This window comes from Sarcophilus harrisii, chromosome 2 (assembly GCF_902635505.1).
Source record: "Sarcophilus harrisii chromosome 2, mSarHar1.11, whole genome shotgun sequence".
NCBI classification, from domain to species: Eukaryota; Metazoa; Chordata; class Mammalia; order Dasyuromorphia; family Dasyuridae; genus Sarcophilus; species Sarcophilus harrisii.
Window position 1 is genome coordinate 531266970 of NC_045427.1, and position 26909 is coordinate 531293878.

The following is a 26909-nucleotide window of genomic DNA, read 5'->3' on the forward strand; positions in this document are numbered from 1 at the left end:
AAAGGAGTAAAATGTTTTTGAAACTAGTTTTATGCAAGATCATTTCTAATAAACCATTTTTCTATAATTTTGTTTTTGGAGAGAAAGGAGGTGACATAGATGGGAAGAAATCACTGAATACCGACCTAATTTGAAACGAATGGGAAGGAAGAAAATAGCTATCAGGCCCAAAACTAGCAACAAGAAAGATCTGCCTCTATTTGCCAGTTAATATATAGGAAGTATCTACAGGCTGGATTACAATGTTTCACTACCAACATATTCATCAGATAATAGTTATTTCTTAGTTTCAATTGATAATCATTGTCTCAGCTCAATTATTATTCTGCTGAATTTTAAACATTGTTGTTTCAAAAACAAAATGTCACTACCTTACTTATGTCTATTAAAAGTGTTCACACTTGAAATGCATTTGCATTTGTATTAATTTCAAACCAATTTTCTAATTAAAATTATACCTGTAAGCCAAATAAGTCAAAGGAATGTTACTTTTAAGATGCACAAATAACAAAATGTCAAACATGATATATTTTTTTCATTAGAAAGAAATATTATTTTACAATTTTAAGGTACCAGGAAAACAGAACAAAAAATTTGTCTCAAACATTTGTTTATTTGAAATATATTACCAATATCCTATACTTATTAATAACTTACCTCTTTGGTACTGAATTGAAATGTAGCACAGATAAGTGAGCGGGGCACATTCACAATTATTCTAATAAAAATTATTTATTGAGCACCTACCATGTGCAAGGCACCATTTTCAGAGAATACCAAGTCAAGAAAGAAAACCAAGGACTGCAGAAAAAGTAATCTAACTTAATAATTTTAGGCCACCACTTTCCTACCTTGCCATTCATTCAATGGATTTCTCAAAAATTGCCTCAAGTAAAAACAGTAAAAATACTCAAGTACCAACAAGATGGTAAAAGATTCTATAAAATATATTAAGATCTTCATCTCAAGCTATCTTTAACATAAAATTAGTTGAGTGATAAAGGAAAAGTAATCATCATTTTTTAAATCTTCATACCCACCACTTAAGTCTCAAAATTCAATATTTCTGAATGAGTTTTAAATTTTTTACTAATACTTAGATCGACGACAATCATATTTCAAAACTACATAACTCCTTTTCTTGTACTCAAGTAACCCAAGAATATATCTTCTATATATTGATTTTAACTAAATAAGATAAGAGTTGCATTTAATTTTATCTTCAACATCCAAATTGCATGCGATTTGCAAATGTTTTTATCAGATATTCTCTAAAATCAATAGCCATCAAACCAATTTGTATAAACTATCTTTCAGTTGAAAAGATAAATAGTATGAATTACATAACACATGAACAGAACTGAAATTACAACTTCCAAACATCTTAGTATTTTTCCAAATTTGATCCACCAGTTGATCGCTCTTCAGACTTAATTTCAAATACATATTCATGGCCTTCAATAAGTCAGGTATTGAATCAGTTTACATGCTCTTTAAAACATTTTTTAGCTGATATACCATATAGAAATTGCTTTTCATTAATGTGGCCATACTATGTGGTACATAAAATTCAAAGAACCAATTTGCTTCCTTCTTTTTGAATCCTACCTCAAACTTAATAACTTGTCTTGATATACCTTTTTATTATATTAAGCAATGTGTGAGCCACACCTCATCCCCTTTCTATAGGACACACACAAAAGTAGTGGTTGTTGAATTTCCCCCCAAAAGTCTGGTGCTGAGTCAGGTCTTGGTTAACTATATGAATATGTTTTGACTTTTGGAAATTGCATATTTTTGGTTTTGAGTGTCATGGCTAGATGATGAAAATTCACTTTAACAAGACTTTAATATCTGATAACTTTGTCTATATTAGCATATCTATATATCTATTTTTTATGGTCTTACATAATTCTTGGTTAGTCAAAATGCTGATACATGAAAAGTAGTTCACTTTTTTCTTCATAAAACAGCTGGAAATAAAAAAAAAATTAGAACAAACTAGAAATAAACAGGACAAGGCTCCAATATTTTTTAAACCAGGTTTAAGATTTTTTTTTTTAAATTCAAATTGACCCAAACAAAACTTACATTACAAAGGAAGAACAAAATACATTATGATATAACACACAAGGAGTTACATGGAAGCTAAATTTGTGGGCAAATTGGAAGTTGTTCTTATCCCAATCACATTTTGGGCTAGTGAGCAACTTTGCAGAAAAGTTAGGATTTCAGTTTCCTCATGGTCCACTCTGGCAATCAATCTACACATTCTCTTCTCTTTCAGGGTGTGTATGAGAAATGAATCATGCTCCTCTTTGTCCAGATGTGCACTTCTGCTACTGCCAACTCTAGCCAGAACATTAAATTCTTTAGCTGAAGTGCTGTTCCAAGCATGAGTGATAATGAATTAAAAACCAAAAGAGTCAAAAAGCCTTTCAAACTAACGAGTATGGACTATAACGTAGTAAATAGTTTAGAAATATGGGAATTAAATAATCTAAAAAACACTCTTACTCTGCTGTACATTTATAAACACAAATATTTACAAAACACTCTGCTTAGTTTTAAAGGATGAGGTTTGCAGTTCATTAATGATCATAATCTTTTACTCGCCTGCGTCTTTGGTGTATTTGCCAAATATATTTTTTAAAAGATTTAGTAATAAGTTAAATAAAGTAGTTTAGAAGAAAACTATGAGGATCAGTGAAAATTGTAATATGGTCTCATCTTTTTGCAGTCAAGATTTTCTGGTATAATCAAATCAGTTTGTTTTCTAAAAATCCTTGTTCTTTCTATCCAAATTGTGACAACAGAATGGCTCCATGTAAATCTAATTCAAATACAGACTAGCATTTTAATCAATAAATTTGACCAATTACCTAGATAAATTTTAGATACTGTAAAATGTGATATATGATTGGGATTTTATTAACAACAACAAAATAAAGTGTTCTTTTTTAAGTTACCAGTATAATCAAACTTCAAACAATAAATAATGGAATTATACAATTCTTCATTAAATAGAAATTTCATTTCCAGGAAGATCTTTCATAATTTTTCTGAAGTCACAGCAGCAACACAGAACAAAGAATTTACCTTAATCTGATTTGTTTATCTGGAACTCCCTGACTAAAACTCAGTGGCTAAATCAGCTTAGAAAATACTGATGTAACTTTTGGATGAAAATGGGGAAGAAAAGTTTTAAAGTAAATTAATAAATTAACAATTATGGGGGGAAATTCTTATGTTTATGATAACTAATATTACTGCTCTGGAATGCCAAGAAATTAAAGAGTGCAAGGCTCCCATACCATCCTACTCTCACCTCATCATACCTAGGTGCTGCAATTTCCTCAGATTACAGGACTGTGACATACATGGAGAGGAACCAGGTAGACTCAAACAATGCAAGTGTCTCTATTTGACCTTTATTAATCCACCCTGATCTGGGAATATGAGAAGGTATGAATGAAATGAGAAGGTAGTTAAATTCAGACTCCCCCTTTATTTAGTAAATGGCCTATCTCTGGAAACCATGTTTGGGAGGCATACAATTTTTTTCATTACGAAAAACACAGAACAACTCAAATCCCACTCTACCCAAGTGATAATAACTCTTCAATCATTACTGAATTAGGCCACTTTTTAACTGGTGTCCTGAAATTGAAAAACTTTATGTATATTATCAATCTCTTCTTTCTGTAGGTCTCCATTCTTGAAAACCTGCTCACTGCCTAGGCACAACAGAGTAAGATAATCCTCACTCCCAATGGATATTGTGCATTCACACTAACATTAAGCTTTGTGCTTAAGCTACTACTTCTGGCTCTAGAGAGATAAAGCCAAAGTGGAGACCTAATTCTGAATTGAGCTACATTTTTTCAGTTAAACCACTTCCCTCATATTTTCTGATCTGAAACTAGTAATACAGAAAATAATAACTGCTTCAGCACCTAAGTTTCTGATAATAAACTCATTATCAGTACCTAAAACTGTGAAACGTCTACAAAAACATTAAGAACAATGACATTCTGAAGCTAATATGATGCCAAAATATGTGCAGAAAACATTTCCAAGGGCATCATCTCAGGTCTTTATGGGTCCCAGAAATCTTGTCAATTGTTAAGACACTTCATGTCTTATCATGTTTACAGTGCAAATATGTGCCCGGTCAACTTAGAAAATAAAATCATTCAGTATAACAATTTTCAAAATATAGTGGAAATTTTGTTCCTGCATTATGAATTATGTGGATTTACAAACTATGTAGCCCAAAGACATTCTATTATACTTTAATTGGAAAAAAAATTGAAACCACACCAAATTATTTAACTGCATTAAAGCAAAATGTTTTTTCATCAAATTCTGGACCGTATTTTTTTTTTTTTTTTTAAAGAGACCTACATATGTATGCTTGGAGTGAAATAAAAGTATGTATCCAGGAAAAATACTAAAATCAAAACTTCAACCAATGTGTTATGGTATGGCAATGCAAAATTAAAGTGGCAGTCAGTTACTACTTTCATGGACATAAGCTGGCTATGGAATGATGAACATTAAATAAAACAATGTATAAAATACACCAGAAAAGTTATTGCACCGGAGGCACTGTTTTAGAAACAGAATAGATTAGCTTTATAAAGTTATTTTCTTTCCCATTAACTTTTTTTAAAGAACATACTCAACTAGAGACAAAAAGTGAGACACAATGTCTCTGTGTAGTGTACTACTGTTATTAAAAAACAAAGTTAAAACACGAGCACACTAACAGAAAAGCCGAGGTACTAGATTTATATCTTAGCTATAGCGATTAGGAAAAGAACTGTATAAAACAGCCAATTCGTATTCATTAAAATGGAATGGGATGTCTGTATTTATTTTAAAATTTCTTATGGCATTTTCCAGCATATCCCTGGACCCCCCTAGATAAAACTATTATCTCCAAACCTCACTCAGCTTAACAACTTTGCTCAGCTGGTTTACAATACCATGCGTGCCAATGGAAACCATAAACATTCTGAAAAGGGTAAATTCTCCATTCCAAACCTGCACGCTTCATTAAAAAAAAAAAAAAAAAAAAAAACAATAACAACAAACACAACAATTTTCTAAATGCAATATTGTATAGAAAGCTTGGACCTTTTAAACTTGGACCAAGAAACCAAAATTAAGACTTTCTAGCATGTGGTATAAAAAAAAAAGTCCCTCCCCTACAGTGAAAAACAAACAAACAAAAAAAAACCCGAAAGTGTATACCTGCTTTCTGACTTCACAGCAAATCAGAAATTGCATAGGATATACTTTGTGCAAGGCAACAAGCCTTTTAAGTATCTGGTATATATCTCCTAATCTTGCTCATGATGTCCCATTGATATCAGATATCATCAAATTTGTGTTTTAAGTAGTCTTTCATGACCTTGGCAATTGGTAGTTCATCAAGTAGTTTTAGGTTTTGAAGGCCTATACATTGGCGAATTTTAATTCGGCACAGGTCCTGCAAGTTTCTGGGCTGCCCTAAAAAGAAAATTAGAAAAAAAAAAAGTTATAAAGCTAAAATGGCAAGATTTAAGGTAGCTTTTTAGCTTATCTAGTGAGGAACTGTTTTTTAAATGACCTATTTTTCTATTATTGGTCAACTAACCATACATTGGCAAAAACATAGCTGCCTAGTAATTACTAAAAATCCTATGATAACCAATTTCTTTCCATTTTCAAAATTACCCCCCAATTAATCTCTCTCCTTCTTCTTCCTCTCTTTTACACACACACACACACACACACACACACACACACACACACACACATATACACTCTCTCTCTCTTCCTTTCTCCCCTTCCCACAGAGTCAAGAAATATATATATATATATATATATATATTTTTTTTTTTTTTTCTACTGGAACTCTACAAGGAACTCAAGTTCCTTGAACTTCAGTGTTGGGGCTGTGCTGTTCTTAACTGTTGTCTAACTGGCTCTAGTTCTCCCAATCATGCTTCAAACTGGCTATCCTCTGGTGATGTCACTATTTTTACAACTAAGAACAACCTTCCTCCCATCACCTATGTTTTTAAATTTAGGCTTCAGTAATGGTAATCAAAGCACCATTAACAGTTTCTGGAACCGTGAGTAAACTCAGGATCTTATAACTCTACTCACCATCCCTTTAACTTCCAGACCAAAACACCCTTCCTTAGCTAATATTTCCTAATATATGCTTAGTTCCTCCAGTAGAATGTAATCTTAAGAGAAGAAACTTTTATATCTGTATCCTCAGCATTTAGCTTAATGCCCTAGCACCTAGTAAAAGCTTAAAGTGTTTTCATTTTCAGCAACTTAAGTGGAATGCAGAAGAAGTTTTATTTATTGTAAAGTAATATTGTAAAGTCAATATATATTGACAAAGTAAAAATCTTCCTTGGAGATATTTCCTGAACTACTTGGACATTTTATTAAAGTCATCTTATGTTCTGATAAAAAGTTTTTAATGATTTTTAAAATTATGCTAGTTTGGATGAAACTGCATTTGTTTACAACATTAATCTAAAATACAGATTTGGGAAATGAACAATCTCCTCAGAGAAAGGCCTTTGCTTTTTAACTAATTTATGTAAAAATTGATCTTTATAGTTCTATCAGAATAATGGGTTACCTATTCCTGAAAAGGATTTGCTACACTGTTGTTATTATTCTTAATAAAAATGTGTCAACATAATGATGTAATATAATAAATATGTGTCTATATGTGTTTGTATGTGGGCCTGAGCTTGTGCATATGTATACCACATACATTGACATGCACTTACAATGACAAGTCATGGCAAAGGTTTGAAATAGAGATTAATAAGAGGTAAATTTGTTAGCAATAGTGTATATATTTTTATTATAAAAATTGGTTAAGGTAGATCTCAACTTATGCATGTTTAGCTTATATATGAATGGCTATACAAGCAAGGCTGAGTTAGCTAGGAAGATAGATGAATTGCAGGACCTTTTCCCTCTTTTCATACTTGCCAACATTTGGAGTTTTATGGTTCTCATCCTCAACAATGCAGAACCCTTTGTTGTCTGGGTTCTAGATCTACCCTCAGGGAAATCTAAGGTTGTGTCTGTGATGGAAAGGGAAAAAGCCCTGTTTATTACTATTATCTCTCCTTAACAGGGATAATTTATATAGCCCAAATACTTGGTCTTGTAGTGTAGTATACTTCTTCCCTCTCTCACTCCAATTCCCAGTAGTGACCAGTTGTGTGGTCACATGAACTATATAAACTCCATATGTTTATCTCCAATTATCATTACATATCACATTTATTAGGAGAATAATCTATCACTGTCATTTTCAATAAATGCTTACATAATTTTTTCCTTATCCAGCTAAAAGGATTCTTAAAATCTTCAATTCAAGGTTTACTGCTATATACAGATTATCTGCAATACCTGAAATAAATTGTAAACAGTAATAGAGTAGAAATTAATCCACAAAAGGGAGATTAAATACTCCCATTTTTAAAAAATGCAATTTTAGAACCTAAACTTTGATATTTCCTCTCGCAATATGAATCACCTCATAAGGTAAATGACTGAAGAGTATATTCAAGATTAGTTTACAGAAACCACTACAATAATATATTCAAAGAAGAAAAGGTGAGCCAGTCAAAAACATGATATATTACTGCTATGTGTTCTATAAACATCTTTCTTAACTCTCTCTATGAACATGTACCTTCTAGGACTAAATCTCAATGGCAAAATGATTTAATTTGCTCTTGGTCTCTTTGCCCTTAAAAACTGAGTTAAGTCCTTTCTTACTGTTAATACTTAAAACTTTTTTTTTTTTTTTTAATTTTGAATGTTTCTTAATGAAGCACTGGGCTGTTTTTGATTTGTGTTTTTTGGTTTTTTTTGCCATTTGTAAAAAAAAAAAATTTTTTTTTTCTTAAACTTCCTTTAAATTAAAGGATGGACCAAAGCTGAAGAAATTACCCCAGATATTCAGACAACTCTTAAGTGTAATTTGAGCCTCTTTAACGACGAAAGATACTTTGATCAAAATAGATCAAACTCCTTGCTAGGTAAAAATAAGTATCCCCTCCTTGGAATGTATAAGTATAATCTTGGTTCATTTCGTATATAGTATTTAACAATAAAATTTTGAATTTTTTTTTTTTAGATCTCTGAGATTTAAAAGTCCTTTAAATTAGGGCATTTCATATCTCCTTCGTTCAATTTTTTTATAGAGATAAGGAAACAAAAAGTTTACATGATATATCTGAGGTCACATAAAGTCATGGGCATGTAGGAATGAAAAATGAATGCCACTGAGTTGAATTCACTTGGCAAAACAATTTTCCCTTTTTATCCAATATTGTTTAATTTATTTCCTCACAGCACTCTAAAACAAAAGAAACACTTATATTCACAAGATTATAAGCCTCATAGGACCAGATTTAGAGCTTGAAGATACCTTGAAGATATAGTCTAACCTCTCTCATTTAATCAAAACACAATAAAATGTATAAACAAAATAATTGCTCTGTAAAAAAAAAAAAAAACACACTTTCCTCACTGTTGTTACAGTTATTAGTATACAAAGGAAATCATATACTACATTAACTTCCAATAATTTAAGACAATGGTGTCAAACTCAAATAGAAATGGCTTATTTGGGTGAGTATATTGACTTAGAAAAGCACGAATTAACATTATTTATGTTGTATTGTATTTTTATTTTATTAAACTCTGTCCAATTACATTTTAATCTGGTTAGTACTACACTCAAGAATTTTTCTGATTTCATAGAGTGCAACCCCCTGTCCCCCCCCCAAAAAAAAATTGACAGCTCTACTCTGACAAATTATTACAAATTTGTAACAAAACTTTTAAAACATTTTCACATCTTTCATCTCATTAAATCTTCTAAGAACTCTATGGGGTCAAAATGGGTAGATTCTCGTCTCTTCTCAAGATGAAGAAACCGAGGTTCAGAAATGAAAGGATCTCTCTAATGTCACAGAGTTAATTAATAGCTTAATATTAGAATTACTGAAGAATAAGAACATTCTTAAAAATATTCTTGGACCTGTTAGGACAAACTGCACAGTTTTGTTACATTACTAAATAAAATTAGGAAGGATGTGAGTAAAAACATAGAAGAAAATTATTGGGAGGAAAACTGGCAATAGTTCAATCAGCACATGTCTGAATAAAAGAAGACTTAAAAATGCTATACCAACACTTACACTTCAGAAACTTCTGTATTTGAACTGTGATATTATTTAAAGAGATAAAAGATAATTCACATAATATATTGAAATATACTGAGAAAATCCCAGGAATTTCTGGAAACACTGTATACCAATATCAAAGTTAACAAGGCCTGTTTAATAAACACATAGTAGGTATTTAATAAATGTTTGCTGAATGAACTTATTATATATAAGTTTGTATTATATATAATACACACACACACACACACACACACACACACACACACTAAATTTTGATCCAGGACTGTGGTGAGTAAAAACTGAGATAATATATGTAAAAAGCTTTACAAATCTTAAAATGATTTTATGTTAGCTCTTATTATAGCATCATTATTTACAAATGTTTGAATCTAGAGCTGAACCAAACTATAAAAAGAGTGGGGTTAGGGACAGGGGAGATTGAAGAAGTAAAAAAAGTAAAAGAAAATAAGGAAAGGGAAAAGCACAAATATAATTAGGTAAAAGGCTTATTTGCTATCCTAGAATTTCATTCTTATGCTAGTTTGTAAGAGCTCAATGCCTATAAGACTTTAAAGGCAAAAATGATCATGAAGAATGATTGCAAACAGTGTAATTTAAGGTTCACATCAATTATTGGATATACACAAAAACTGTAAGGTAATCATACTGAATAATTTAAATATATTCTGTAACAATTCAAAAGATTGTTAGCATTTTGATTTTATAAGAAAACTATCATAATGGGTGGGTATAAAATAGAAGTAAATCAACACTTATAGGTCCATTACAAACCTTGAACTATTATCCTAATTTCTGAAATTAGAAATTCAAGTCCACCCATTTTTGAGATCCAAATCACAATATTTATAATTGGTCAAAGTTCTTAATTTAGATAAGAAACAATCTCAAAAATATAGATAAGGGCAAAACATCTGTGATCTATAACATTTAAAAAAATCAACCAAGAAAGGTTATGATAGTTTTTATAATATAAATATGACAGAGTTGAACCTTTTTTTCCAGATTACTTCATACAATCTCACTATTGTTAATACTAGGGCCTTCACAACAGAACATCTGGAATAGCCTTTCTGTACCTCCTTGTTTTATCTCACCATCTCATTTAAAAAACCCACCACAAACACATATTTTCTCCCTTGCCTGTGCCTTGGAATTCCTTTCTCATTCTGCTATTTTAAAAGATTATAATTTCACTGTAACATAAAACAGTAAAACATTAAACATAGTATAAAACAAATTAAACAAAATCATAACTATGCACAAAAAATAGTTTTTATTGATCTTTTTTTACTCACAAGGGAATGCAGTGAAAAACAAAAACAAGAAAACAAATAAAAAAACACCGATTATCTAAAAATCAAAGCCTAACTTTAATTTAATTAATCCATAACTAATACTGGCTATGAGACTTTTGTCTATAAATCACATTTTCCTTAGGTAAACTGTCGTCTCATCTTATATTTTCAAGTTGCATTGAAAGAAAAAAAATCCCAATATGATACACTAAGAATTAAGTCTTTGAGTAAATATAAAAAGTCACACAAAATAATACAAAAATTTAAGGAGAAAGCATTTTTTCAATTTAAAATATTCCAAAATCTTCTGCAATTACATCTGTGATTTTATATTTTATTCCTTCTAAAAAGTGTTTTTAAGACTCAATACTGAAAAACATAATAAGGGTTCTGTCTTGAATATTAGGAGTTATCTTTAATTTATATAGTAAATCAAAAATTCATCAGGTAATTTTTAGTCATCATGTAATGTTGTTTTGATAATTCCCTTTGGTTCTTTTAGTTGATTTATCAAAGAAGAGTACTTAAAAAAATGCATGAGTTAACATATTTAACAGTACTTGGTATAATGGAGTTTTTGTGCAGTCTTTTAGTTCACATACCTGGCATTTTACTGTATTTGACAATACACACCACAGATTAAGTTTCACTATCTTAAGTTTAAAAACAGGAGTGTTGTAATTTTTTATTGTCACTTTATGTTTGGTAAAAGGGAAGCTTGAAACGGTTACGCTTCTTCAATTTAAAAGAAGATATAGCTGTAATTAAACAAAATTAGAAGTTTAGAGTCACTGCTATTATTGTGAAATAGTATTTTTAAGCATCTGTGAACGATGTTATATTTTGTGCTTTTCAGAACAAACTAGATAGATATTAGTCCCTATCAGATAATTCTGCAAAGAAAATATCCTGAGATTTGTAACCCACTGAGTGTATCTGGGATTTTAAAAAGTTCTATGAAATGAGTGTTAATTTCTCTTCTACCACGAACTTTAGTTTTAGGAAAAATATGAGCCTCAATCATTTATACAGAAGAGAAAAATATAAGCAGGATGGAATGCTATTTATCTTTCATAAATTATGGAAAATCATAGGAAAGTACTACAACAATTAAGTTTCATTAAAATGAATAAGGCAACCAATCAGCACAAAATGCCCAATTGAAGAATATTTATTATAGATTGGCTGTACACAGTGTTCAGATAATCAACAGAAAACTATTTTCAGTACATTAAATGATAGAATAATGAAAACAGCAGGGAAAAAAAAATAAGCAATAAAGTGAAATACTAGATCTGGCACATAGTAGCCTCTTAATAAATGCCTGTCAAAGGGACATACTTTGAAGCTTGACAGATGTAAGTAAAAATTAAAGGAAGTGCTATCTTACATAGCAGGCCATAGATTTATAGGCTTAGTACCCCAGAAATCAGTAAAGGCAGTAAATAGAAATGGAGTCATAGAATCTTCGAAATGAAAGATAACATCTACTCTTACCTCCTCATTTTACAGATGAGAAAACTGAGGTCTATTGAGGTAAAGTAACTTGCCTAAATTCACACACCAAGGCAGTATAAAGGTAAAAACTGGAAATCTGGTCTGAAGTCAGAGTTCAGTGTCCTTTCCAATTCATCAAACTGCCTTTGGTCAAATTTATGAATGACAGAGGCACAAAGAGCTACAGAGAAAAGATGAGACATTTAAAGGGTATCTATGTAGGCTTCTCTTGAAAATCTCTGGGGGTTACCATAAATAAACTGATGGACTATGATTTTGCCTTTATGGTCACTCCTATATTTTTTGTAGTTATAAAATGAAATCAGGAGAGTGCTTTGCTAAAGACTTATTTTTCCTATATCAAAACAAAGCTCATCTCAAAGACAATGTTGCATAACTGAAATTTCACTATAACTTTTTTTTTTTTAAACTTCAACATGCTATAATCATACTTTTCCTCTATCATCAAGAGATTCATAGGGACAGAAAATAGACCTGTGACTTCACTGTAATAGAAACTATCAGGTAAGGAAATTTCCTCTACCAATGCAGAGATCAGCATTTCTTCTGCAGCTTAAAATCTTAGAAAACTGCTTCTAGTTAAGAGTAAGATGTTAAAAGATTTTCCCCAGATTAAAAAGCCAGCTATGTATCATGTAGGCTGGCTCTCTATCCCATTATACCACAATGCTTCTTCAAGAAGAGATTAATAGACATTAAATCATTAAAGGCATAGTCATAAAATTGTAAAGCAAGAAGAAATCTTTGTCCAAGACTCTTATTTTACAGTTGAGGAAATTGAAACCAATTTATTGAAAACTAAGTCCCAGGTAAGAAGAAAGTTCCCACATACAACAAAATCTTTATGGTGGCACTTTCTGAGATAAGCAAGGTCACTAACTTTAGAAAAGCTAAATAAATTATGATTCATGAAGGTGATGGAATATTATTATACCATCAAAAATGACAAATATGATGAATATAGAAAAGCATGGAAAGATCTTGATGAACTGATAAAGTAAGCAGAGCCAAGAAAACAATACTCACAATGACAACAATATAAAGAGAACCACAAAAAAGTCAAAAGTGAACATTTCCAAAATAACAAAAAGCAAGCATAACTCCAAAGAAGAGTTATGGAAAAATAACTATAACTTACTCTTTTGCCAAGGTAGGAGATCTAAGAGTGGTATGCTGCACATACTTTCAGACCTTTTTTGACATATTGATCAATTTTGCCAATTTTTTCCCTTCTATGTCTTATCTTTAAAAATATTTATTATATAGGATGGCTCTCTGCAAGGGGAAAGGCTGCTGGGGAAAACTTGATGACTAAAAAAACCAAAAGATATGAATAAAAACTTGATTTAAAAAATGAATTTTAATAAGTCCAAAGGTTTTTTTTAACAATCTTAGGGCAACTGTGTTTTTCTTTCCTCCTTAGGATCAAATGATATTTCCAATCAAAATTCATACCTTGTTATATTTGAAGATCTGACTATCTAATAAATTTTATGTTTTTACATAATAGTCACTGAGACAATTTTGCTTTCCTAATATGTCGGGGGTGGGGGGGAGTGTCTAAGCTCATAGAATCTAGCTAAATATCAAAAGTGTTACAAGTTGCAGTTCTCTTCCAGTTCCTAGTTCTTACTACTGCTTGAACTTCTTGGGAGTGAGCACTTCCCTTCACTTTGATTTTCTACACTATAAGTGAGAAGTCTAGTGAAGAACAGCTAGTTTTTCATATAGCTATCGAGTGAAGAATATGTCTAAACTAATACCCAGATCAGACAGAGATATTCCATTTATTTTTAGCAATAAACTATCTGAAGAGTACTGAAGCTTAAGGTAAATGGAATTTTATTTTTGAACTTATACAAGGAGTCAGAAATCACTTTTGAAAATTATATTGAGATGCCTATTTTCCTCATTCAGTTATTCACTAAATAGACATTTACTGAAATCTACTATTTGTAAAGTACTATGTCTTGGGATTACAGATTCCACCCCAAAACCTTATTCATCAGTTTGATGAATAAATATGATTTCCTCTTTGACATATTCTTCTAGAGCATTAGTTTAACTGATGCTAGTCATAATAGAACAAACCTATTTGCTGAAAATTCAAAAAAAAAAAATGTTTAAATAAGTTTTCACTTCTTCTAACCAAAATTTATCTTTGAGATCAGGAATCCTTAAGAAGGTCCAAAGACTCTCAAGGGGCCCATGGATAGATCTTACAGGACCCATGAACATAGGGGGCAAAAAGAATATTTTAATTAATCTCTAATTGAAATTTGAAATTTTTTCCAATTATTAATTTCAAACACAACAACATTCTGACAAATAATGATTAACTACAGATTGCTAAATGGGTCCATCACACACACACACACACACACACCCCCGCCAAAGTTTCTGGATAAACATGGTCAGAATCAATTCACTTTCCTATCTCTCATGATTGAAAAATATTAATAAATGGCAGTGTGTCTTCCTGGATTTGGTTTGCAAAGATTAATTCAATTGAGTCCGAAGAAAATGTGACATATGAAGGGAAAAAATCAAATATTTAAAAAAACAGTCCAAAAAAAAGAATAAAATAAAAACTCTCCAGGAGATACAGTATGACATAATTCTAAGCCTCACATTCAGGTTTAGTTTTATCTGTGATGATACCAAAGTCCTTATCAGTGTTATAAATTAAGACTGCTAGGAAAAATTGCTGAGAGATACAGGGTTTGAAATTTCATTCAATATCTTTTTTTAAAAAATCATAACACTAAGAGATGAAATGGTCAGGATTAGAGAGTGACAAAGAAGAAGCAATATCACTGCAAGCATAGTATTGCAATCCTCCTCAAATTCTAGTTGAACTTAAAATTATTTTATCCAAATAGGGTCAATGAAGCATGTCATGAAATCCTTTCCTATATATAGCTAGACTAATTTTATTTAATGTTTTTGATATGTAATGACAATAACTTTAACAAGGGAGATTGAAACATCTGAAACTCTAACATTTTAAGTAGATAAAGATAATATTACATTATATAATATAATATAATATAAATTATAATAATTATAATAATATAATAATTATAATATAATAATATAATAATAATATAATAATATAATATAATAATGTAATAATATAATAATAATAAAATAATATAATAATTATAATAATATAATATAATATATAATATAATATAATATTACATTATATAATAATGACCAAACACAACATTTAATAGTTATGGAAAAGGGGTAAGGGAGGAGTCACATTGACATTAAAGTCATTAATGACATTAATGACATTAAAGTTTACTATTAAAACTCAAGGCAAAAATGATAACACATCTAAGCTACCTAGGCATAATGGGAGTAGAGTATGACAGGCATTAAATACTGGTTTTGCTACTTAATAGCTGTATGACTTAGGACAAATCACAACTTTTCTATGCTTGAGTGTCTTCCTCTGGAAAATGGGGATAATATACTATTTAATTCACAAAACTGCTGTGAGGAAGATTATTTGTAAATTTTAAAATGCTGTATGAATGTGAGCTGAAAGCTCAATTAGTAATAAAGGGGCTAGATGAGACAAAATGGATGGACAAACACCAAAGTCAACATTCCTATTAGGAAAAACAAGACTATGATATAATACATAAAACATTTATAAATCACATGAATCTTCCTATAGAAAAGTAAGCACATAACTAAGCATCATAAGTATTAATTCTTTACTAGTATCATAAAACATTCAAAGGTGATTGGCAAAGCATGGGTCTTTTTTTAATAGAAAAAGAAGAAAGCCAAGAGATACCACTTGCCTGAAATCAGTAGTAGAAGCAAGATTAAAATTCTGAATTTGATTTTATGTCTTATTTCTAAGTCAGATATGTTATCTTTTCTGACAAAGATAGCTCTAAATGATTAAGGAGTACAAGTGAATTTACTTATGAAGAAAACATCTAATTTTTGCTGAAAAAGAAGCAACCATGAAATTGAAGAAACTATGAAAACTGAAAATATTTATACATTAAAAATACTAAATAAGATAAAGGAAAGAGCAACAGCAAGAAATAAAGTGTATTTAGTTTGACAGTGCATAGGGTTAAAATGTGATCCATAATACTGTTGATTCAAAGATTCAACTTCATATGATTTTTTTCACTGCACTAATCAAATGTTTCAATAAACCAAAGAATTGATTTGCTATCATTTAAGCCTGACTTTATTTTTTCCATCTCCATAAAAAGCAAGCATAATATTCTTCAAGAAACTAAAAAACAAACAAACAAAAAGAATAGTGTGAATAGTACATTTCAGTGACAAAATAACAAAAACAAATTTTTTTCAATCGGTAATTGCTAGTATGCACATATTCATAAAGTAACTAAATATGAACTTATATCCTTTTAAATATAAGTTCTTTTAAATATAAATTCACAATACACATAACACTACAAACAAGCTTAAAAGCTATCCTAATTACACATCACAAATGGCAATATTACTCTATATCTAGAAAAAAGACAATAAAACTTGTGTTTAACCTAATCTCAATCTCAAATCTGTGGAGCTTGAAACCTTATGGTCAATAAAGATTGTTTTCTATCGTTCTAATATGAACCTTTTATAATTTTCTTGATTCTCCTTCATCCTTCTCTTCTCTTTTATATTGTTTAACTATAGCTATTTCCAATACCAGAAGTAGCATCTGTTCCTTTTTAATTTGTCATAGGATGTTTGATGTGATGTAAGGGTAACTTCCTTTTTATTTTGAATGAATAAAGCATTACTTACCAGTCAGAGCTGTTGTAAATAACTGATGCCTGATACTACATGACGTTTATAAATGCTTCAAATTCTTCAAAAGAAACATGCAAAAGTAAAAACAACCACTGCAACAATATCAATGACAATTATAATAAAATATATTACATACTTGTTACTTCTTGTAAGAAATCCAAACAGGGTCGACTATTTCCAGAAATACTTATTGAAACAGCCAATGGGGTCTGTCCTTCATAGTTCCTTGTATTAGTGTCCGCTCCATAATTATATAACATTCGGGCACAAAGCACATCATCCCTAAGGGCAGACAAGTGTAATGGTGTTTGTCCATCTTCTAAACGACCCAAGTTTGTGTCTGCCCCTCTCTGAAGGAACATTCGGCAATATGAGTGATTGCTTTTGATCACAGCATATCGTAACAGGAACCCATTCTGAATGTCGATATTGGCATTGTGATCCAGAAGGATTTTCACACAGCTTGACCTCTCCCGGATAATGGCTAGCTGAAGCGGTGTTGTACCTTTATCACTCAGTGGATCGACCTCAGCCTTGAACTCTAGCAGGAGTCTGACAAATGAGTCCCTACCATAGTGAGCAGCTACATGAAGGGGAGTCCAACCATCATTGCTTTTTGCATTGATAATGTCACTTCTGTATTCAGATTCTAACATCAAGCGTGCAATCCGGGCTCGACCATGCATAGCTGCATAATGAAGAGCAGTGAAGCCTCCAATTAAGTCCTTAACTGTGGGATCAGCTAAAGTCAAAATCAAAACAAAAAATGTTAGAAAACATTGGGAGAAGAAATTACCCTAACATACATTTTAGAACAAAAATTTAAACCAAACTTTTTAAATAAATATATAATAATCTTTTCATTAAAGACATTAAAATCGATTTTAATGGAAAGTTAGCAAGCCTAACTTAATGGAATGAGGATGGCAGATCACAGAAGTGTTTAAAAAGGCATCCACAAAACATATAGCTCCCTGACAGCCACATCCTTTTCTTCTGGTTATTTGAAACCAATTGCTTACATCTCTTTTCTGGCTATTGAAAAACCTTTATTTCTATCATGTTTTTCCCCACCACTTTTAAACTTTTATTTTCTCTTGTGTTGCTTCTTAGTCTTAAAAAGAAGCATGTGTAGCAACATCTGCTATTCTAAATTGCGGATGTGCTGTGGTCTGGCAGATTGTGTTATTTTAGGGTGTATTAGGTAAAAGTTTCTCTGTGGTCTGTAGGATTTCCAAAGCATGTAAGATATATGTTCTTTAAGTGATCTTGATAAAGCATGTTTTCATAAGATGAAAAGTCTGTTTTGAATTATTATTTTTACAAGAACTTTGGAATTTACAAGAATGTAAGCAGCACATTGTGTGAAAAATTAGAAGAAACCTCAGTAGTGTAAGTATTCTCATTTTTGAAAATCTTACAAAACTCTTCCTAAGTTGACTAACTTAATAAAACTATGATGATTTATAATCTTGTGCACTCTTCACTTACTGCTATAGATTAACACTTTCCTCACCTGCTCTAGAAATTTTCCTTAGGCCAAAAGACTGGATCAGCAGCTGTTTGTGGCTCTGATTTCACCAAAACTTCCCAACCAGTTGGCCAAGCGAGGGCAAAAGTTTCTAAGACTAAATAACTCACTTTGCTGAGCTCATACTTCTTATCAGGCTAGCATTTAAATGCAAAAAGTTAAATTTCTCAGTTCAAATGACTTATTAAAAGTCATTTTATTCATGTAAAAGAATTTTTAGTTTACCTTGTTTCATGGATACACAAGGGTTGAAAAAAGCATGAAACCTTTCCAAAAAGCATCAACCTTCAAAATTGTGGAATTACATAATTATGTATGGCTCAATAAATGGTTAAAATAAAAAATAATATGAATAATGGATTCAGTAAATGAATAAAGCAAGTAATGATAAATAAGATATTGATACTATTTGGGAAAAGCAAAAATTTCAATCAAATACATAGCTGTTAATGAAAACTATAAAAACACAAAGATTTCAAGACAGATTTATAAAAACATACATTGAGTTCATTGGTGTGAGTATTCCCTTCACTGGCACAGGATGCACAAGTAAATTGTTCATGAGCTGTGGAAGCCAAAAAACTTAATCATGTGGTGGTCAACTTTCTGGTGAATAGTCTCTCTGAACTTAGCCAGTCTAGTCCTCTGACAACAAATATATAGTTTGTCATCAGGCTTGTATTCAAAGCCTTTCTAAGTTTTGAAGACCTGTACTGCAGTAGCATAACTTTTGAGAAGCCAGGATTATTTCCATGCCATGAAGAAGCATCAGACTAAGTCATCAGGGGAAGGTAAAACATACAAAGACCAGAACCAAAGCATATGGCTTTATTTTCATACAGAGTGATAGTGAAAATATCATGGTTTTCCTTAGAGGAAAGTGACAAAACTGAGAAACTATGTGATTTTAAAAAATGAAGTTAGCCAGAAATTTTTAAAAAAGTATTCTACTGCCACCTCCTGGAGCAAATAATCATGAGCTGAGCTACCAATGTTCAATTTTTTTTTTTTTTTGGCTTATTTTACCCAGAAGAAATACTTATACTCAGTCAAATCTGTTTGTTTGATATAAATAAGTATAGCAGTGAAGAAATGCTATTTTTCCTCTAAAACAGATAAGCCACAAGTTGTAAACTCCAAAAAATATCTCCTTCTATTCCTTTGAAAAGAAAGGATCCTGTCAAGAAACTGTCTATTTCTAACCTGTATCCAGACAGGCCCTATGTAATCCTATTAATGAAATTGTTGAACCTTTCCCTCTTCTCCATTTGTTAATATGGATGACTTTTAGTTTGATAGTAAAGTATCCTTTAGTATCCCTTGCTTCTACTAGATTTGTCCTATTAATAAAATTAGAGTAAAGATTCTACAACTTAAAACTTTTTCCTTGTGTGGTTTGTTACCTTCCTCCCCATCATGGGTCTTTTTTTTTTTTTCCCCCTAAAAGTTGCTAACAGCTTGCTGCTGAACTAACTTAGGTCAAATTCTAGATTTTAAACATATCAAAGAATCAAGAATTAATCAATAGTCAATCAAATAATAATCAAAGAATTAACAACCATCTGGTCTAGTTTCCTTATTTTATAGATAAAAAAAGTAAACACAAACTGTGACTAGGCCAAGAACATACAGCAAAGCTAGATTCACTATCAAGGCTACAACTGATGCCATAATCTCCATTATTTCTATCCCAGGACTTTGTCCCATTATGTCAAGCTCATAATATAAAAAAAAAGAATGGCTTCCTAAGAAATGCTGGGGTTTTTAAAAAATAGAAGGTATACAATTTGGTGGTTGTGTTTAACTAGCATGACTGAAACTAACAGACTATTACAAGCCCTTCTCTACGTTTTTACATAGGATATGTAACCTTTTTTTTTAAACCTGTTCATAACTACTCCAAAATTTGTCATGCATACTAAATGATATACTTTGAATTTTTGCCTTTCCTCAACATTACAGTACGTAATGGTAACTCAAACTAATCAATAAGTTACAGTGCTATGTCTAAGTGGTTAGTAAAGAAACTCGGTGGTGACAGTATTTATAACCAAATAATAGGTCACAGAGGTCTACAGATTATATAGCTATGTTTATATACTCAAGGTAAAAATATGAGTACTTTACTTATAGATATTTATAAGTGAAGATATTAGCAAACTTCTTAAAACTTGAATGTCAGTAGTAAGATTAATGTCCGCTAGTATCAATAGTACTCAGACTTAGAATTCCTATAGTGTATGTGCATATGGGTGTGTGTGTGGGGGGGGAAGAGGATATCTGTGCAGAGAGCTAGAAGGAGTTTTTATTTTTGTTCTTCACTTCTTTTATCTACAATTTAAAGGTTTCCCCAGGAAAACTCTAACTCTGATGAATTAACCAAATGAGGATATATTTCCAAAATCCATTATATGATTTGCTTAGTACATTCCCCCCCCCATCTTTAATAGTTGTACTAAATTTTCATCCCTTCCCCATTCTACAGACAACATAAAAATTATATACATTTCTACCTCTGAAAATCACTATTAGCTCCAAGCTACACTCCCAAAATGTTAATCTCTCAAAATATCTAATGGGTTCCTGCAAATTGCTGTTGTTTGGTCATTCAATCTTGTCTAACTCTTCATGACCTCATGAATCACAGTATGCTAGGTCTTTCTATACTTCACTATCTCCTGAAATCTGTCCAAGTTCATGCTCCTTGCTTCCATGACACTATCCAGCTCATTCCTCTGCCATCCCCTTCTCTTTGTGCCTCAATTTTTCCCAACATCAGGGTCTTTTCCAGTGAACTCTGGTTTCTCATTATGTGGCCAAAGTATTTAAGCTTCAGTTTCATTATCTGTTCTTCCAAAAAATATTCTGAATTAACTTAAGTATTGAGAGCTTTTATTTCCTTGATATCCAAGGAATTCTCAAAAATCTTTTCCAGAACCACAGTACAAAACGATTGATTTTGCAGTTCTCATCTTTCCATGTAGTCCAACTCTCACAGCATACATTACAATTGGAAAAAACAGAGCTTTGATTATCTGGGCCTTTGTTGACAAAGTGATGTTTCTGCTTTATAGTATGACATCACAGTTGCTACACTTTTCTGTTCAAGAGCAAGCACCTTTTAATTTTATGGCTGCAATCACCATCTGCAGTGATCTCCAGGTCCAAGAATAGAAAAATCTGACAATGCTGCCATTTTTTTCTCCCTCTATTTGCCAGGATGATGAACAGTTGCCATGCCTTAGTTTTTTTTTGTTTTTTTTTTGATGTTAAGCTTCGAATCAACTTTTATACTCTTGTCCTTCACCCTCAAGAGGCGTCTACATTATTCTTCATTTTTTGCCTTTGAAATGGTATCATCTATATATTTGAAGTTCATATTTCTCCTAACAATCTTAAATCCAACTTTTAATTCATTCAGTCTTCTATTTCATAGAAGGCACTCTATATACAAGTTAAATAAACAACATGACAATATGCAATCTTGCTTTCCTTTCCTAATCTTAAACCAACCAGTTATGCCATCTTTGGGTCTAATTGTTGCTTCTTGGCCTTCATTTAGGCTCCTCAAAGACAAGATGACCTAGCACTCCCATGTCCTTGAGGACTAGCCACTTTTGTTGTGATTTACATAGTCAAAGATTTTAGTGTAGTAAATGAAGAAGTGGTAGATGTTTTGGGTTTTTTTTTTTAACTCCCTTGCCTTTTCCATAATCCAGTAAATGGTGGCAATTTGGCCTCTAGTTTCTCTGCCTCTTTGAAAAGCAGCATGCATTTCTGGTAATTCTTGGTCCATATATTATTGAAGCCTAGCTTGCAGAATTTTAAACATAACCTTGCTGGCAAAGGAGAGAAGAATGCATTGTTCAGAAATTTGAATATTCTTTGATATTCTTCTTCAGAACTGGGATATAAATTGATCTTTTTAATCTGGTAGCTACTTTTGTGTTTTTCCAATTTGCAGACATACTGAGTGCAGCACTTTAACAGCTGCTTAAAGGATTTTAAATAGTAAAAGTGAAGTTTTATCACCTCCATACTGACAGTAATGCTTCCCAAGGTTTCTTGATTTAATTCTCCAGTATGTTTGTCTCAAAATTAATAACTACATCATGTAGGATATTGATGATGTTAAGATTTATCTTGTATAATTCTTCTATATATTCTTGCCACTTTTTCTTAATCTCTTTTACTTGTTGTCTCTACCATTTTGTTTTTAATCATGCACATTTTTGCACAAAGCATTCTCCTGACATCTCTAATTTTCTTGAAGAAATCTTTTCTCTTTCTTATTCTATGTTTTTCTTCCATTTCTTTGCATTGTTACTTTAAGAAAACTTTAACTCTCCTTGCTGTTTTCTGGAATTGTGCATTCAGTTGAATATATCTTTCCCTTTCCATTTTTCCTCAATTATTTGTAAAGTTTCATCAAAGAGCCATTTTGCTTTTGTGCTCTTCTTTTTCTTTGGGATGTTTTTTGTCTATTCATAATTCACTTTTTTGTCAGAGTTCTCTGCTACGACCTGTCTGTCCTGAGTAACTCTATATGGCATAGTTCAGCTATTATACAAGCCACTATACCACAAAAAAGCAATGATCCAAAAGAGCCATGCAATTTTTACCACATTTAAATTTTTTATGTGTTTGTTGCCGTTCAATGATAGCAATATTAAGTAAGGTTAATATGAATTATTTTGCTAAAAATCTTATGTTTCAATGTGTTTGAGTATTAAGCAACCATTTTAGAATAAAACCCACAGAGCTTTAGCACTAGAAACAACTACAGCAGTTATTTATTCTAATACCTCAAATTTAAAGATAAGGAAATTGAGGCCAAAAAGGGTTAAATGATTTGCCCAAAGTCTTTTATCTGCTTGTTACTTGTTAAATCTAAGGATCTTTTTTCCCCAACTTTTTGTCTTCTGCATAATTTTTGATGATGTTGATATAATACTCCTTTTTGACATTTATTGTTTTCTTGGCTTTTATCTATCCTACCTAGTTTCCTCCTGACTGTTCTTTCTCCGTATACTTTGCTGGGTCATCATTAGGGTCGCACTCCCTTAATTGTGGCTGTCCCTGAAGGTGGTTTTGGCCCCTGTCCTCTTTATTCTCTTTTGATGATCGTATCAATTCCCATATGTTCAGTTATCAGCTTTGTGCAGGTTATTCCCAAAATCTATATCCAATCTCTTATCACTAACTTCTTTATAGCTGCTTTTCATAAGCATCATAAATTTAACATCAATTATATGTATCTCCATTGTCTTGCAAAATAGCAAAAAGTAAAAAGAAATTTCATGCACCCACCCTATCTCTACCATTCACAAAAAAACTTACCAAACCAAAAGTTCAAAACTACCTAATCCTTTTTCCAAACTTCTGTTACTGAGGCTACCACCATTCTTAGCACAATGCCTGGCACATAGAAGACACTTAATAAATATTTAATGAGTGAGGGATCAATTTTTTAAGTCATTCAGATTTATAAGGAAATTATCCTCAAATCTTCCTTCTTTCTCACTCACTACATATCACATTACTTGCTGTCAAAAATCTTGACTTTATCCACATAGTATCTCTCCCCTCTGCTTCCTTCTCTCACGGTCACAAATTGAGAGCTAAATTAAAATAATCTTTCCAAAGTCCAGGTCTCACTGCATCATCCCTGGCTCAAAATATTTCAATGGCTTTTTACCGTCTCAAGGATAAAATATATACACCTTTGCTTGACAGTTAAAACCCTTAACAGTTTGGTTCCAGCTTATCTTTCCCGAACTTATTCCTATTACTTCCCTTCATTAATTTTATGTTCTTGCCAAACTAGACTGTTTACCATTTCCTGAACTTGGCATTCCATCTCTCACCTGTCATGCCTTTGTATATGCTGTCTCATGTACCTGTAACACTCTTACTTCATCTGTCTCCTATAATCCTAACCATCCTTCAAGGCTCATTGAAGGTATTATACCTCTCACAAGAAGCCTGTCCTGCTCTTTCTGGTTATTAACACTCTAGCCCTTCTCAAATGACCTTGTGTTTTACCTGTGTAAATATTATATTCCCTAACAGTTAAGATGAATATAATTCCTTGAAGGCCATTTCCATTTGATCATCATATAGCCCAGTACTTCATAAATAACTGATGGTTAATTTTTGTTGAAATGAGAATAGAATCCAGAACTGCTGATCTCAGTTCAGTATTGTGTAAATTATATAACAGTGCTTTTCATCTCATCTTATTTACAAATCTCAATGCTACTACTTAAAATGAATTTAGCTAAATAAATAAAAAAAAATGGGGAAGCAGCTAACATGTGGTGTAGAGGGCTGAAACTATTGAATTCAATGCACTGAGGTCAGGACTGATGAGCGCTTGAGGCTAACTACTGATTGGACAATACTCTATGGGCATATGCTTGGAAAATGGTCCTTTCCACTATCCATACTGGCTCAATGATTGGTGGTATAGAGGATTGTAGGAGGGACTAGGGGGTGGAGGAAGGCTAGCCAGGGACACACTCTCAGCAGTAGACAGGGGGAAGGCGGGTTGAGGAGATTCTGCTTCCATTCTGTTCAATCCTGCATCTAATACCAAGAATAAAGACGGACTTTTGCTTCTTCTGACTCCGGCTGATTCTGGGGTGTCCTGGGTGCTAGCGTGGTCATTACAATATGGCAACATGAATTTTACATTTTAGAGAAGCTTAATTAGCTATCTTATTTATATATTAGGAAAATGAAAGCATCTTGCTGAGATAGTATTTTTCTTTATACTTAAAATCTTGCTCATTTATTTTACTTACATTTTTATTCATTTTAGCCCAACAATCAACTGAGAAGTGGTGGCAAATATTAATTTGCAGAGCCAGAAACTCTTAAATAACTAATATGTAGTTCCTAGCGGTTTTAAATTCAGATACTTTCTTAAAGCCCACCAAGAGGTTGTTTATACAAACAGATTGGCATGGTTTACAATCACTTTAAAGAAGAGATGAGTCCTTTTCTTGTAAGGGGAACACAAAGAAGGTCTCTTAGTGTCTGAAATTGTTTGTCTATTCTAATTGCTCTTAAATCAATTTGCTCTAGATCCAGAACAGTGCTGAAGAAGAGTTTGTGTCCAATCTCTTTCCAGGCTCAGATCTAGCTACTTTTCCATGTATCTAGAAAGCTATTACCAAGAAGTTCTGGATTCCAGTGATGGTGATCAAACAGTACCATAATAACACTAATTTCAGCACTGACAAAATACTTTTTCTGGGAGAAGACTGTTAACAGGAAGAAAAGGGCATATTTATAGTACAAAACAACTAACAGTAAAGAATAGACTGGGGAAGCATAGTTTCTACCTAGAATATATGTCTAAGGCATATGTATTTCTTGAGTATAATCTGATTTAGTAGGTAGCAGAAGAGATAAAACAGTAGGACATAAGAGCATTGTCTCAGAAGGTAAAATGTATAGGGAATTTTTATATAGGACCTTAAGATGCTAGATTCTAAGACATAAGAGAATTTAGCATTGCCAACATATTCTAAAGGAAACAAAACAACTCTGAACTACAAAGAGGACAAGTTATAGGAAAATATGATGAAGGAATTATTAAATCAAGTATTAGTAATAATTAGTATGAAAAGACCATGACTAATACAGAAAGGACACATAAGTTTATATTCTATAAAATTAATTTCATATGCATGTATGCAAAAGAGGAGGAGGAGAAGGAGAGAAAATGAGAAGAAAGATTAATAATAACAGTTACAAAATCAGAATAGGAACCAATAGACTATGGTTTTAGTAAAAGAAAAGTGAGTTGTAAGCAAGAGAGATAGAGGAAATAGAAAGACAATAAAAATGCACATGCAAAAATTGTACTGACTATATACAAATTCTTGTTTTGTTGAAAGACTAAGTCAATGAGTCTATCATTCCTGACCCTTAACCTTCATACCAAAATCCAGAGATATTTTAAGAATGAAACAATAAGGAGTTCAGATAAACTAGTTTCATATATTTTCTATGCTTCAGTTTTTTCATCTCTAAAATCAGGTGACCGAATTAAATGATATCTTTTGAGGCTCTTTTTAAAGGTCTCCACTCCCAGAATTAACACTAATAACTTAATAACTTTTATTTCATTAATGAGCACAGTCACATGAACAATAAGGTCTAGGGCAGCTAGGTGGCTCAGTGGATAGAGAACCAGCCCTGAAGTCAGGACCCGAGTTCAAATCCGACCTTAGACACTTAACACTTCCTAGCTCTGTGACCCCTGGGCAAGTCATTTAACCCCAATTGTCTCAGGGGAGAAAAACAGTAAGGTTTTCAAAGTTTTAAAAATAACTGCAAATATCAAAATCAAAAATGGCTACGCCATTATAAAATATACTCTTTTAAAAAAAAGTGGGTTATTGTTAAAATGCATCTGGAATACTGAAGAAGAAAAATTTCTGGGAGAAAGACTGTTAGCCCAACAATCAACTGAGAAGTGGTGGCAAATATTAATTTGCA

The 26909-nt window shown here is 31.9% G+C and overlaps 1 protein-coding gene across 7 annotated transcripts in view; it reads right to left on the reverse strand.

Annotated features, from left to right (window-relative positions):
- Positions 1–576: 576 nt before the first annotated feature.
- ASB7 (ankyrin repeat and SOCS box containing 7) overlaps positions 577–26909 on the reverse strand; it is a 39538-nt gene continuing 13205 nt past the window's right edge. For 4 of the 7 annotated variants that reach the window (XM_031955488.1, XM_003755585.4, XM_023497485.2 and 1 more), the window contains 2 exons: positions 17004–17609; positions 2328–5517 (listed from right to left, as the gene is read on the reverse strand). In XM_031955488.1, the coding sequence (XP_031811348.1) occupies positions 5378–5517; positions 17004–17609 (746 nt within the window). In that variant the 3' untranslated portion in view covers positions 2328–5377. Of the gene's footprint in view, positions 5518–7357; positions 7441–16995; positions 17610–26909 lie in introns of those variants that run through there. The other 3 variants (XR_004232412.1, XM_031955489.1, XM_031955490.1) reach the window with 3 other exon arrangements.